This window comes from Poecilia reticulata, linkage group LG21 (genome assembly GCF_000633615.1).
Source record: "Poecilia reticulata strain Guanapo linkage group LG21, Guppy_female_1.0+MT, whole genome shotgun sequence".
Classification (NCBI taxonomy): domain Eukaryota; kingdom Metazoa; phylum Chordata; class Actinopteri; order Cyprinodontiformes; family Poeciliidae; genus Poecilia; species Poecilia reticulata.
This window is the reverse complement of record NC_024351.1, coordinates 14,147,598-14,163,524: the sequence shown is the minus strand read 5'-3', so window position 1 is coordinate 14,163,524 and position 15,927 is coordinate 14,147,598. Positions and strand designations below refer to the sequence as shown.

General features: G+C 38.0%; 1 protein-coding gene and 1 long non-coding RNA gene across 2 annotated transcripts in view; one reads left to right on the top strand and one right to left on the bottom strand.

Annotated features, from left to right (window-relative positions):
• On the bottom strand, positions 1–9,609 carry LOC103457682 (uncharacterized). The gene is made up of 3 exons (XR_532463.1): positions 9,540–9,609; positions 5,158–5,294; positions 1–339 (listed from the first exon to the last, which is right to left on the bottom strand). It is a non-coding gene; the product is annotated as an uncharacterized LOC103457682 (long non-coding RNA).
• Positions 1–15,927, top strand: part of nbas (NBAS subunit of NRZ tethering complex) — a 161,942-nt gene that overhangs the window by 62,254 nt on the left and 83,761 nt on the right. Inside the window, exons 33-39 of the mRNA XM_008398001.1 lie at positions 3,193–3,306; positions 7,513–7,626; positions 9,598–9,755; positions 10,971–11,054; positions 12,248–12,397; positions 12,819–12,932; positions 14,070–14,193. Coding sequence (XP_008396223.1) covers positions 3,193–3,306; positions 7,513–7,626; positions 9,598–9,755; positions 10,971–11,054; positions 12,248–12,397; positions 12,819–12,932; positions 14,070–14,193 — 858 coding nt within the window. The remainder of the gene's footprint in view (positions 1–3,192; positions 3,307–7,512; positions 7,627–9,597; positions 9,756–10,970; positions 11,055–12,247; positions 12,398–12,818; positions 12,933–14,069; positions 14,194–15,927) is intronic.

Here is a 15,927-nt window from a genome sequence, read left to right as displayed (position 1 = left end):
CACAACGTGCTTTTCCATTAAATATCCTCAAAGGCAAACCTGTCTAAAATGTTACTCTTCACCTCCCTAACACATAAACGATAAAACCTGTTTCCCACCATGCATCACCCTTCTGTATGTTTCTCCTTCTTGTCTCCATAGCTGAATATATGGTTGTTTATGGATGAAGTGTTGAGCAAATATCTGCCCGATGGCCTAATTAGGATCAGAGTTTTATGTCTGTATGTGCATCCTCTCTCATATCGTTTCTGACATGTCTGCTTCAGGTGTAAACCTGACCGATCTGTATTCATCTCTGCACTCGGTCTTGTGGGAACAGTTGCTTCCAGGCATTTCCTCCTGTTAAATAAAGCAGATGAGGCAGAATGGCATATTGTCAGGCTTAAAATTCAGCATTCAAGGTTTACAGCTCTGAATTTGTATAATTTTTCTTTACCTGGTGGTTGGTTAAAAACAGGTGAACACCACCCATTGTGCTAGAGGTTTTTACTTCCAGTTTCTGCTATAATTTATGTTCTCTTTGTTTTCTACAACATCTCTTAAGTTCATTGAGGTTCTCATGCACGTCTTATATTCAAGTTCCCATCACAGCAGGAGCCTAAACCTTAACTGGGTCATTGTATCACCTTAATTCTTTTCTTTTAGAGACACTTTGACGAACTTTTACCGTTGCGCACAGGATCACTGTTCTGTTGCATGACCCAGTTCAGCCAGTGTTCCCTTATCGGGCTGGTGGCCTCATGTTTGACTCCAGAGTGCAGGAGTTAGTGGATGACTTAATTTCCCCTTTCATACATTTTCATGTTTAAAAATTTGCCCAAATCATCTTTATTGTGTGTTGTTAGAAGGTAAGGAGGTGGAGTGGTGTAAAAGTTTCTAAATTGCTGATATGCTTAAGAGTAAGAAAAAAGATAGTGTGGATTTGTGAAATAGGATGCAGTGTATCCTATTGACCAGTTGTTAATATTAGTTACCCAGTTGTTACTCAGCTCATTTTACACCAGCATGTCTTACTTTAATGTTTACCTGAACAAGTTTGGTGCTACTTGTATGCATGTGTTGTGAAATAAGTTTCCCTGGGTTGCTGTTAGTACTGGGAGACCACATTACTAGCTTTCTCTTGCCAAAAAAATAAAAAATAAAAATAAATCTGATAATGGCTTGAATTTTAATTGGACTGCAGCAGGAGGGGTTTGCACAACTGTGTGTATATTTATATTTCAGGCTCACAAAATAAGGCTTGGTGATTAGTCATGATTAATCACAGTACCAGAGTGTGATTAATCTGATTACTTTTTAATTGATTGACAGCAATAGGGTGAATATAAATGTACATCACATTTTGATTCAAAATTTTCATTTGAAATTACCTCTGTTTTTCTTCCTTGTTTTGCTGTATCACATCAAATCCTGGAGCTTGTGGTTGTTACATGACTAAATGTTCAAGGGAGGTTAATAGATTTGCAAGCCACTGCAGATAGTAAAATGACTCATACAGATGAGAAGCAGGATGTGCGTCTGTGGGGCCACTGCTGATGTTTTTTTTCCTATTTTTGCAGTCTGTCAACACACAGCTGAATGCTCCAGACCTGTTAACTGACAAAGAGCTCTGCTTTCAGAGAACTGCTCACACTTTTGGACAATTATATAATCAAGAGCAGCAACTGTTTGTTTTTATTGCCAGAGTGATCGTTTTTTATTTTTTATTTTTTTTGTAAATAAACCAAATTCAAGAGGAAATAGTGGAGGTTATCGTATTTGTTTTACAACCAAATGTTGACTTTTTTTAAAATATGCATAAAACAAATACAATTACAACGTTGAAATGGCGTCTACCTGCTTTTTTAGGACTGTAAAACTACTGCTACGGTCACCATCTCATTTTATTTTCCACATCAACTTAGAGACTGGAAGACGGACAAAACGCATTAGCACAACAAAATTCCAGCGAAGAGAAAACTCAACTTATTGATTTTATTTGACATTAGTGATTGAACTGCATTTTTACTCCTCAGGGCCAAAGCTGTTTTCCCCACTGTACTCTGGTGTCGTTTTATTGCACTCTTTCAAGGACACAGTACTTTTTTTTCTGCATCTCTCTCACTTCCTCTCTCTTTCTCTCTCTTTCTCACACACACACACTAAAAGAATAGCACATTATTTTTCTTAAAGCGTACAAGCCGTATCCCTGCTACAATGTTCTGTAGCAGATAAACGCACACAAGTATGAAGCCGAAGCATTTGAACATATGTAATCCATCTCGAGCTTTTTTTTTTCTTTCCCCTCAGCCTTTCCACAGAGCCTGAGGCAATGCCTCATACAGCCTCTCTCTCCCCAGAATTCCCTCTAGGCCTTGCCCAAAGTGATGCCAACTTTTAAAGATCCTCAGAGGGGAGCAAATAATTCACAGGGCCTTGTTGAGTTTCTAAACTTGACATGTTTCAGTGCAGGGTTGGAGAAATGTGGAAACGGAATTGGGGAATTTGTGCATTATGAATTAAAGTAAAGTTAGTTTTGTATGGAAAATATTTTCACAAAAAAAAAAACTTGCAATTTAGGTAGTGAAATCACTGTTGATTTACAGTAAAGTTTAAATATAAACGTGATCTCTTTTGTATTATTAATTATTTTAGAACCCTTAACATTATGCGTCTCAACGATGCTTACTTGTAAAAACAAAAGCTGCAAGATAAATGAGGATTACATTGCAATTCTTTCATTTTGTGTAGAATATAGAACTACAGGTCTTTAAACTAACTTTCAGCATTTTTTTTTCCATCTGTTATTGCTTATCCTTAAAACATCTAACTCTTCAAGTCAGACTTCAGAAGTTGCAAATATTGGTCAGGAAAAACCTCATCAGTGCATCTCTTGTTTATGTATATTTTTGTTTTTGTAATCCTAGTAAATAAGCTTAAACTTATTTTAATTTTATCTCTCCTTGTTCTAAAGTGATTATGCAGAAAACAGTTAATGCTAACTGATGATTTAAAATATATTCTCTATAGTTTTTTTTGCATTTATTATGTTCCACTTTATTTTTCTGGCATGTTCATAGCAGCTTCATCGTTCATTTCACACAATTTCCTGTTATTGAATCATCAGCTGTAACTTTCTCCCGACTGAGTGTTGTGATTTGCCACACAAGTGTGACCACCCCTCATTTCTTTCTCTTCCTTTCGTCCCTCCAGTGCGACTGCAATCAAACCGCTTATCTCTCATCGAAGAGTGCATCGCCCAGTGCTCCACAGCCTACAAACAATCCGCCACATTGCTCAACCTGGCCTCACTTCTGCGAGTGTCAGGTACATGCAAAGTCACCTCTTTTGCTTTTGGAGCGTAATCATGCTGAAAAGGGACGGTGGGTAAACTTTAATGATCAAGACTGTCCTGCTGGCTTTTTGTGTGACGCTGCTTTTAAGATGAAGTGAGATACGTACAGCAGAGTCCGACCTAGATGCACAATGATGCATGCATGGGTGCTTTTAGCAAGGTTGCTGACAGTTCTCACACAGCAGAGGAACAAGACAAGTGTTTTAGGTTTCAAGCAAGGATCGATTCTCAGGCTCACACTCACAACAGCAAAACCCACATTTCAGTACACACAAACATTATATTGAATGGTCTCTAATTTGTCTGGTGCACTTCGACATTTTGCATATTTGCTTGTCAGACACTGAATCAGTACGAGGCCATTGGGTCTTTATATCAACAATTTCAGTTAAATCTTATTTCTTACTGGTTTATTTAGCAGAAAGTCTAAATTTTATTCCTAGCTTAGCATGTCTTCGAAGGGGATTTATGACAGTTTTATCCACTGCATCCACTAATCACTTCTTCTGAAATTGATTTATTCTCTTACGTTGCTTAAAAATAAACCTTAAACTTTTGTATGTCCACTTGTATGCTGCTTAACTATAGCTGTTTTGTAAAGTTCTCAGCAATTTGTTAGAGAACAAAAATAAATAAATAAAAAATCACAAAAACCAAGGGACATGGCAGAGAGGTCGAAGATGAAGCTGTAGAGGAGTTTTAAGCAAGGCTGCAATATCTCAAGCTTTAGACATCTTGCAGAGTTCAATCTGTCATCTAAAACTAAAAACAGTGTGGCACAGTTGCAAACCTACCAAGACAAGGCTGTTCACCTGAACTGAAAGGGTGGAAAAAATACAGAGCATTAAGCAGTGAATTAGCCAGAAAGCCCATGGCCACTTTGAAGGAGCTGCAGAGATTGACAACTCAGATGGGAGAATACGTTGGTAGAACAGTTTGTCTTTCACACCACAAATCTTGCATTTGTTCAAGGAGAAGAAGCCATTTTTGAAAATAAAAAAAAAAGCCCATAAGCTGTGAAGGGAACACGATAAGCATGTGGAAATAGGGGCTCCTGAACAATGAGACAAAAACTAAACTGTCAGGCCTCCTTTTCTAAAACAGAAATCGCTCATGGTGATGGCAGCATCATATCCAGGTAATCCTAGTAAATAAGCCTGTTAGAAACTGCAGAAGACTTGACTGTTTTTATTTACAATGACAGTTGTGGAGAAGTGATTTTGATTCATTTTCACCCTGTGTGTATAAATGCTTAAACCTCTGGAACATTCTACATTTTCCATGTTTTCAGAAAAGCAAAATTTCTCTTCTTTCTCTTTTGGCCTACTTTCATCACCACATATTGACATTTTTCAGGGGTTTTTTTTGCTGGATTTACTCTCTCCACGGGAGAAATCTTTGCATCAGCATTCATCTTATAATTCCAATAGGGGAATCCCCTACTTTTAAACTGAATAATTTATGATTTGTTTTGAGTTTTCATATGTGGAGATGCATGTTGCACAGCTGTTCCACGCCGACCATATCGACCGGCGCCGCAATCAGTTGGAAAAGTTGATATCAAATCCTCAAAGAAACCTTGAAGTTATCACTGCAACCTTTTCACCCAGGAAACCTTGATTCTAAGAGGTGAAAAAGTAAACTTTAACTTTAAAGAAGAACCTAAAGGGAAATATGTTTTCTTATTTATTTTTTTAAAATTTAAGATTGCAGGAACATTTTTAGTTTCAGTACTGCTCCAAAGTTTAATGTTCTCTATATCGGAAATACAAGCTGTCATTCTTTTTGTGTGGCTGTATTTCTTCCTCCAGCTTTCATCTTACTGTTCTTCCAGGGTATGTGAGTCCGTCCCTCCATCCTCTCGCTCAGAGACTTGCCACCAGCCAAAGGAAACCTGCTAACCGGCCTCGTGGCATTTCTGTGTCTGTACGCCTCACAGTTTGTCAGCAGGAACCTCTCCCTGTGTGGTTTCAGAGGGGGGGAAAAAAGAAGGGAGATGAGAGGAGGAATAAACATTTTTTTTAAATAAATAAATGCAGGAGGGAGCCTTTTGAAGGGTGCATAGCTCCAGGGCTTTGTGGTGAATATTTAATGCAGGTATCACCAACACACAAGTTAAAAACACTTTAGAGTTGGGTGTCTGCCTCGACAGAGATGCTCCGTAAATCATTCAGTACGTGAGGCAAAAGAATATATGAAGGGATCAGTAATAATTATTGAAATATTCAGTTTTATTCTGATGTGTTTATGTTTATTCTTTTCTTTTTTTTCCCCTCTGATCCAGATTATCGCTTTGGGAGACTGTCTTTGTATGACATTTCACAACCTTTTGATTTCAGCGTTTGATAGGTCCATCAGGGAGAAGTACACATATTGATCAGATTATCAATATGTCTGATTCGGATGAGCTTAAAATAAATACCAAGAGCTGTGTGGATTTAAAAACAGAACAAGATGACGGTTGGTTTGCTCAGACACAAACATTCCTCTATATTGAGGTGCTGACAGCCTTTTGAAGACACCCTCTCACCATTCACCCAGAAGATATTTGACAAATACGTCTCACCCCCTCTCGGTAAACACCACATCTCTAACCGTCGCTCACACTTCACGCACACAGGCAGCACAGCCAAAGACCAGCGCGTTTCTTCATGCAGTGTCTGTTCTTTGATCCTCGGAGCACAAGTTTGTTCAGAAGCTGCGTTTCTGTCCGTGTCCCTTTTGATCTTGTTGTCCTCCCCCCCCCCCACTTTTGTTTATCGAGCTGACAGAAAAATCAAAGGCTGTCCTGAATCTTCACCCAGTTCCCACCTTTATTAAGATATCGGCTTTGTTTCTTTTGGGGGCTGGGGGGTTCTGTTTAGCGAGACGGCATGCTGACTGACTTTAAGATTTCAAAGTCTATTTTGGATGAAAAGACATGGCAATGACCACATTTACAAAGACATCAAGTAGTATGTGATCTCAGACTTTTCGAGACCATTTTATTGTAACGACTTAAGTTTAATTCGGACAATTATGACACTTGGAATCAAAAACCCCAGATTTCTGCTAAACATTATCGGGAACCACTTTTTCTGATTTCTGTCTTTCACTATGAGAAAAAAGGACAGATTTAAAACTCGTTCTCTTTGACATATTACTAAGGACTAACGATGTCATTCTGTCCTTTTTATGTCTTTTTGCCAAAGTGGTATTGGCTATCGTCTTCACTACTAGCATGGACTGTTTCTAAGACAGGGCAGAAGGCAACAGCTCTCTGTAGACTTGGATATTTGGACAAACTTACTCTTTCCATATTTTCCTGCCAGGTCCTGGTCCAAAAATAAGAGCCATTCAAGGTCACATTACTTGTCCAGATGTGATGTTGATGGGTTCCTCAGTCATAGAATCAAATTCTTAGAAAGTTGAATTATTTAATGAAGGACAGAGATAAATCAACTCAAAATTAAAGAAAAATCTCCAAAAAACACATTTAAATAGCTTTCACATAAGAATAATTACTGTAACTTCAAATACGTAAGATATAGAATATTCTGAAAAAGTTTGTTCTACTGAGTTGTAATAGAAACCCAGTAACTTGCTTTGATGGCAGCCCAACAATCTATGAATATGCTTGGATACAGCACACTGTGAACAACCGGCTTCTTTAGAAATTCTGTTTTGTGGCGTACTGTCCTTGTGGAGAGCATCAGTGACTGCTTTCTGGGCGCCTGTCCAGTCAGCAGTCTCCCTCATGATTGTGTAGCCTACTGACCCAGACTGAGGCACCAATTAGAGTTTCAGGAAACCCTTTATTTGTGTAATAAATTGATATGAAATGAGTCCAAAATCTATTGAACTTTCATAGCATTCTATTTTTGTGTACCTGTGTCATTTTTAAAGTCCCACTAAAAATAAAATCTATCAAGAGAATTTACTGTCTATGTTTCAAACACAATCATGGATAAGAAAGGAAATTTAGAATTTTTTTTCTCCTAATTGTATATTAAATCTAAATCTAGGGTTGACAGTAAATGAAGTTTATAACCTTTTCGAGTCAAGTCCTGAAAATTGAGGTTCACAAACTTTTTAATCAGACAAAATGTCAATAAGTTTTAAGAACATTTGAAATCCTGCCTATGTGTTGCATGTCTCTGAACCGGCTCAAGCAAAAACTTTTCCTTTGATGTGTTCAGGAGATGATGACAAGAGGCGAAAAGGCCAAGTGCTGACCTTGCTGGCGGAGCAAGCCCTCAAATGTCTGGACTTTAAAGCCTCTTACATCCACTCTCAGGACCTCATGGGTGCAGGTTTGTAGTTAAAAGAACTGTGAGCCAGTATGCATAGTTAAGGGGGGGGAAATTGTTCTCTGTGCAAGAGGATTATTCATTAAACATTTATTTCAAAGTGATTTCAATCTGTGTTTAGTTTGCAAAAATATTTCAAAGAAAGCTCTTTATAAATATTCAGTCAAATCAATTGAGGTTTTTATAGGTATAATTTATTGTGAGAAGGATGAATTATCTATAAATATGGAAAATGGTGTAATGCAACAGTAACGGCAGCAAATTTCCTATTGGAATTTGCAAAAACAGAAATCATTGAGCTGTGGTTTAAAGCTCACAGGAATCTCAGAGCCACATGAATAATTATAAAATGGGAATTAGTTCAACTCTGGATTATTTCGTGATGCAAAGTTTGAAAAAAGTTTTTTCTTTTTCAAAAAATAGAGGATTTAGTTGTCTTTATGTCTTTATCCAGCTCTTTGCCCCTCACGCTTACGTAACATTTACGTCCTCATTTTTTTTCTATTTTCTGTGTTGTTGTATTTTATACCAATTGTTAATTAATGGCTAAGTGACCAAATAATATGTTGCTTCTTCTCACTGTTTCTCTGACTTTATCACCAGTTGTTTAAGTGCTTAGCCATTTGAAACAAATAAATAAATAAAAATATGTATTTTTAAAATTGATACAGAAAATTATATCTGTACTTCCAAGCTGTTTTTTTTTTTTTTAAGAAATCTATAAATGATGTTCAGAACCTTGTTATAAAAATGTCTGCCAAGTGAATTTTTACATAGTTGTCATATGACCCCTAAATGTATGTGAATGGTGCTGCCCAACTGAAATGATAATTTTTCTTGGAATGAAATACCTGGAAATTTACGGTGGAGTGTGGATGCACACTGCTTTTTAAAATGTTGTTAAATACTTTTGTTTACTTTTACAGTCTACTTTTTATGTGTTCTTATTATCTATAATCAAATTGTGCTTTTAAAAGACGTTATATTTAGTGCGTCAATGTGGCAGTGACCCATCATGACAATCCTCAATTCTCATCATGATTATTCATTTGGGAGAAAATGTGATTAAAAACATTAAAACTAAAATTTTAAACCATTAACAGTCCACTTAGGAACAAGTTGATTTAAATTATCTTGAATTTATCACTGTTAAGTAAAAAAAAAATCATAAATGCATCCAATTATTTTCTACTTTACTTTGAATTACTCTATGTATTAGCACAATTAGAGAACTATTATAATGCACTACATTTTGCCAAAAGTACATTGAAGTGTTACCGCCTGATGCTAGAGCAATGGAGATGTTTTTTCTTGCAGTGACAAGTCATTTTTCTATGCAAGTAAAATTAAAAGTTGCTTAGTTTATTTTTATGCTCCGGAGGGGGAAACAAAACAAAACAAGTATTAGTTTGACCAAATCATAAATAATCTGTTTGGTTCACAGAGAATGTCACTTCTTAGTAGCAATGAAAACCATAATTTACCGAGATATAGATTAATTAGGAAAACCGAGTCTTCTTTTCCTTCTGACTAACGGGAAGATGATGCAGGTATATATATAAAAAAAGTATTTTCCAGGAAGAGATGATGAAAACCAATCACACGCTAAGTGTGTGTTTGAAAGCAGAGTGTTTGTATAGTTGCCATTCAAACAGCAACACTTTACCTTGACATAGTTCTCGTAAGAAGCTTTAGTGAGTAACACACATATTATCTTTCAGTTGATTTTCATCCAGGTGAGATTAGTTTTAGACTTAAATAAGTATTTCTGTCCAATTGATGGTTTGTATAGCTGGGTAAAAGGTTTTTTTTTCCTATTGTCAGTGATTAATTTATATACTTTATACTGAATTTGTGTTATATCATAAAAAGTTCATCAAAATTTGAATGAAACTATAATATAGTCACCGTCTTACCTTGCTCATTTTTCTTAACTGTGGCTCTTGTCCTCTTTTCCCTCTTGTGTTTCCTCAGGTTACAGTCCGGCGTGGGAGGTGTGCAGTTTGCTCGGTCAGAGTGAGGGTTACAGAGACCTGGAGGCGCGACAAGAATTGTTAGCCTTTGCTTTGACGCACTGTCCCCCAGACAACATCCACGCCCTCCTTGCTGCCTCCAGTGACTTGCAAACTCAGGTTTGGACAATATGGCCTTTTTCCAAGTAAAAACTAGAATCAATTGCTATTCAGGATGCACAAAATGAGTCATTTGAGTTTATTCCACAGCTCTTACCATGCCTGTCAAAAAGCATTGCAAAAAAAAAATCCTTATTGATTTTATATTGTAATACTTACGTACCCGTCTTGTTAAAAAAAATAAATGTAACATACCCCATAACCATAAAGGTGTTTCATCTCTGAAATGTATTTCCTTTCAAAAGTTTTTTTTTTTTTTTTTACAACTGCCTTTCTGAATTGTTTGTCCCGATTCTATTTTTAGGTTTGTAAGGAAAAGTGCATGCTCAGTTAGCTTTAGGATAGACACCTGTCTTGGCCGTTCAACAGCCTTCACACTCCCAAGAAAGTCTTTCATTGCTGAAGCTGAAAGTACAGATCTGTACACTTCAAAACTTCTCCTGTTACTTCAGCCAACAGTCACAACGTTGCACAGCAGTGACCCAGTTACATCGGCAGCCATATATTCTCATATTGTCACGTTGACTTGACTATATTTGACAGATGATGCCTATGTTTTCTTTCTCTGTGCTCCTTTCATCCAGCCAGACGTTAGTCAGTGTGTCAGCTGTCCATAGGAGCATGTTCAAAGCTTGGCAGATGTTTCTGCACATGCAAATCATATCCAGTGTTTCTCCTTTTCACTTTTGCTAGTAGTTTGACTTCTGATGTTCAACAATTGTATGTATTTACATTGGAAGGAGCAATTTTAGTAAAACACTTTTCCTCCTGAAAAGTGTGTTTGGCTCACATAGATATTGCATTTTCTCTTTTTTCACACGTATTTCACATATAGGAGCGAAGACTGTAAGATATAATGGACAAAGGATTAAGCTCTGTGCTGAACAGGAGAGCTGACTATAATGAAAAGTGTGGTTATGGTGTGGCCCTACTCCCGAACCTACGTGAACACATTAATACGGCATTTGTCTAGTTGATCATAATTCATCCTCCTTTAACAAGTACAGCACATGTCAGAAAGACAGAAATCAAGGAATACATAACACGTTTTATTTTTTTTCCGCTAAAAAAAGAATTCTGACATTTCTTTTTTATGATACTCCCTTTCCTTGTGGCAGCTCAGAAATTGGAATGACAACCAGAATGTTGTCGTATATATACAAAGACAATAAACCGTGTAACTTTAACTTCACCTGTTACTTGTTTGTCCTGCAGTTGTTGTACCAGGCTGTTAATTATCAAATGGAGCCTGCCAAGACAGAGAGTGGACAAGAAGTAGCTAAGGCTGACTATCTCAAGGTTTGTGTCTTTTATTCATTTAATGTGCTTTGCCTTACGTGATTATATGATCCTTGTCTAAGCTGGTTGTCTGAGTATACCCAGGCGGGCTATATCTTAAACCTTTGGTTCTGTTTATGTGTTTCCCTACAGCTCCATATTTGATGACTTGTAAACTTAATGTTAAGGTCTGCTCAGTTCCCTTGGTTAATTTATGCCCTTTCTTCTTCTCTTCAGCACTCCCTGCTTTATGATGCCTTGAGTGGGTGTTAATGTTTCATGACTTGAACTGCTTTTTGTCTGTATGGAAGCTCATCTGAAGCTGCCTGTTGTCATTTTATTGTTATATTAATGCCACCAGATCTCACTTGTGTATATTTAAGACCTCTAGATGTCTGTTTGCATTATTACATCTGTGTCTGTATGTATTTGTTTTCTCTTGTTTTTCAATTCCTTGACTCGCAATCCCTTGCCAAATTAAATATGGAGGAAGGATGCAAAATAATTTGGATCCAGCCCACTTGCAGTGTAAGTGGGGTTTTGAGAACATGTGGGCATAACATGGAAATGCGAAACCTGACATAAAATTTGACTGCATAGTCACAAACACCATTCAATTTGAAAAGAACAATATTTTCTTTTAAAGAGGTGTCTTTGTTGCATTATTTTACATTTAGGATAGTTTAGAGAAGAGGTTTACTTTTCAATAATGCTGAAAACGTATTTCTAAAACAACCTGACCACATGTGAAGATGACATTGATAGTGTTTTGCAACAAGTGGCAATATGTCTTTTACATCGCTGTGGAGGAATTTCAGGTTGTTTAATTCAACCGTGTTGGACTGTGTTGGAGAATAAATAGCCTCTTGAAGGTCATGACATTCAGGAACTGGACATATGTGGATTTTGAAACATTTTATCTGACTTTAGATGCATCCTATTCAAGTGATGTCTATTAATCAGTTTGGCCTGAGACATTTCTATTTTTACGCAATTTGTTTGTTCACTTTTTTACTTAATTCCACCTCCCACCTTAACATGTGACTGAAATCTCACCGCGCTGTGATTGTAGGTGTTGTTGCAATTGATAACATTATGTACAAAAAAAATCTTGTTCTGTCATGCAGGGTCATTCTACGGCCTTCACATTGCATTCATTACACTGTTAAATCTTTGAAACATCTTTGGTTTCTCTCGTCGCTTCTTGGCTGCAGGCTGGCACATCTAGAGACCTCCTTCATAGGACTACAGCAAAGACCATGAAAGTGTTGACCACCACTGGACTGACAACCAAGGCAGTGCTGACAGCAGTCAGCGACCACCGTTGGGTGAAGGAGTCACTTAATTACCTCCGTCCACTTCAGGTGCACACACATTACTAACCTAATGCACCTGTATTGTGAACAGTTTGGAGGTAAAGAAACACCAACAGTGTAAGGAACATGGAGAGTTATTTGATTCCAGAGGTTTCTGTCCTCTCTCCCACTTATTCTATGCTCATTCTCCCATTCAGATTTCATTAAAAACGCCAAAAACCAAAGTCCATCTGTTGCATAATTAATTGAAGCTCCTAAATATTTTATCATCTTGTGGTTAGTGGGCTGATAGGTGGTCACTAAGGTGGAGCACGATGCCATCTCTCGGGGTGGCTGGGCAAGTACGGTGCCCACATGGCCACTGGTTTCTTAAGAAAGAGAATATGCAAGGATATGAGCTTTGACAGAGCGAGATGACTGTGCTGTGGGCATGTGGTAAAAGTTTAATCATGTTTTGATGGCTCCTCAGGGTCGTGGAGCTGGAGCCACCAACCAGGAAGGGGTGTATGAAAACTCCAAGCTGGAGCACCAGGGCTGCAGTGCCTTTTATCAGGAGCTCATTGAGGATCCCTATGTAGACCCGGTGAGTGGCTTGGACCTGTATTTGGCATGGACCATTATTTTCTGCTGCAGGCCGTCTTCTTAAATTGTAAAAAAAAAGGTCTGAGTAGACTCCTAACTGAGGGTGTTTAATTTGATTTTTCCCCCTCCTCATGATTTATACATTCCTTCACAAACTGTGTCAAGACAAAATGAATATTGATTTCAGTCTAAGTAATTATAATGCCAAAAGCACTTTAGAAGCACTAACATCAGGGAAGGAGCATTTTTTAAGATGGGTATTATGTTAGTCAGCAAAATCCAAGATGACTTGAAAATAAAAAAGCTGAAATACGCTGCATATATTAACCAGAAGAGGAAAGGTGAGTGGGGGAAAATCCATAAGAACAGAATGTTGAAATAAGGATTTATGGCAGCAGAAAAGTGCAGGAGTCAAAAGTTAAAAAAAGAATAGATTGACCTTTATACTTAGAAAATGGTCGCCTTGGGTCATCTCTGTGCTTTTTACTCTCAAGACACAAATCAAATGGATACGTAAAGGAGTGGACATAAGGCGAAACAGCAAAGGCCGATACATCTCCTCTCATGACACTTTAATAGGCCTCTCCAAATCCCTTCTTTCACTTCATCTCCACCGTTGATCCGTCTTCCATCATCCATCTAACAATAATTGCTCCCTGCATCCATCTCTCTGTGCCTGATCAATAGGGTCATTTTTTTAACATACAAGTTGCATTGAAGGATAAAAGAGATGAGGAAGAGGCTGATTGAAGGAGAAAGAGACAAATGCACCGAGACAGAAAGATGAATGGAGTGTTAAAGACAGACGGGGAAACATTCAGTGTCGAAGCGGTGGCTCTGAGGCAAGTGGGAGGAGGAACTTCATTGTTCACAACTGAGACACTTGAGAAACAACTTGCCACACAGCCATCCTATAAAGATATCATAAGGTCTCTTGGTTGGAATTCTTTGTTTGGCTCTAACATTCATTTGTCTACTTCCATCTCTCATCTGTCTTAACTCCATGTGAATGAAGATGCTCAGTCATCTTAATCACATCTCTCTATTTTTTTATCTTATTTTATAGTCTACCCATCTGCAAGAATGTACTTGCTATAACCCTAAGTACTTCATCACTCTCTCCTCTTCTGTCTCTTAGAGTCAAGATGTTTACTCATCCTACAAAGAAATGCCACAGGAAAACTTTGCTGAGGTTTTGCTGAGGACGGGGAAGTTAGCTGAGGCTAAAACAGAAGGAAAAACCTTGTTTCCTGCGACAGAAGGTAAGCATGAAGGAACACTTAGTGACAGAGATAAAACAGGTGAAATTGCGGATTTTGTAGTGATAAACTTGTTTGACCATTAACACTTTCCATTTTCATGTAATTTCTTGCGTAGTCTAGAGTGTCTGTATCCGAGTAGTGACATCATTCTTGTTTATCCTGCCAGCAGTTCTTCATTCTGAGTTTAAAGATCTTTATATTTTTATATGTGCATATTTATGCTTTCTTTATCTAATTACGAAGACATTCAACTTTGAATTGTGTAATGGCAAGGAATTTTTCAAGATAACTTTGTCCTGTTTACTCAGATTTTCTCATAATTTAAGTTGAAAAAAGCTGTTAAAGCCAACATAGCCCTTTGTGGAAAGCATTTGCCCCCGGGTTGTGGAAACACTGTCATTCAAAGTAATAGTAATTATTCAGTTGTTGCCGATAAATGGCAAAAAGTCTTAAAAATTGCCCTGTAAGACTTTCTGGCCTCTTAATCATCTTTTGTTATAACTCAGCCTCATTAGAGGGTTTTAGAGTATGAACAGCCTACTTCAGACTTTGACTGGGCTTCCTTTTATTTTTGTTGTTTTTGAAGTTTTCAGAGATTTGTTTTTTCTGTCTCTGAACTCTCACAGTTTGCAAAATTACGGAACCTTTTAGTATCATATTTTGACACACATCTATATCTCTTTCCAATCACAGTTGAGAATACTTTGAACCTCTATACCCCAGAGGTATGAATAATTCTTGGCTCAGCTATAGCTTAAGGTACTTTTCATGAATCTTGATGAGCTTAAATTTAAATCACATTGGTCCTAAATGAATCCTAAACGGAACTTTGTGACATTTGCAGAATCTATGGTATTAAGAAGATTTGTAGCTTGTGGGTAAACTGAGTCAGTATTGTTTAACTTGGACCATTTCTCAGTGCTTTGTCTCACAATTGAAGCGGTGTCATTTGCCAAGAGCACAGTGTTGTCAACCCCTTTTCCTCACACCATACCCTGCCCTCCCTCACCTCATCCGTCTTAGCCACAGAGCCCATGTGTGTTGGAGCTGGGGATAACATGGGAAGAATAGCCTCGTTCTGCTAATTAATGTATCCTCACGCGTCCCATGGCAAGAGTAATTAATGACGGATCACTGCAGTGGTACCAGGGAGATAGCATCATGTCAAAACATCAAGGCCACACCATATGATGGATCACAGCTGCTCAACAAAATCAATGCAACAACAAAAGTAGAGAGCAAACATGTGTGTGTATGTGTGTATAGCTATCTCTGGCCAAAGAGCGGCGGTGTGTTGGTATGCATCCACATATCTACCTTGTGCACATACAAACTTCCCCGTAACCAAACTAAGGCTCTCTTATGGTTGTCCCTGCCATTCATATGCGTATCTGCCTCCCTAAAAGTCACCTTCCCTTCGGAGTTGCTTGCGAAGCGCGACGTGTTGTGAAAGAGAAAAGCCACTCCGGACGCCTTCGTCCCCCCGATAACAAGCTTCGATTAATGACTGGCGTATCTGTCCACCGCACCGGCTGTCCTTAAAAACAGACTAGGATATGGCCTTTAAGAAAATAAATACACTGATTTTCCACCTGACCCCTGATAAGGTGGAGGTAATTAATGATGACAAGGGTGAACATTGACTCAGCGGCATTGAGGTGCCAGGGCAAGTGCTTAACGTGAACAGACACAAAGATGCACAGTTTACATCGAACTACACACTGAGCATTATGT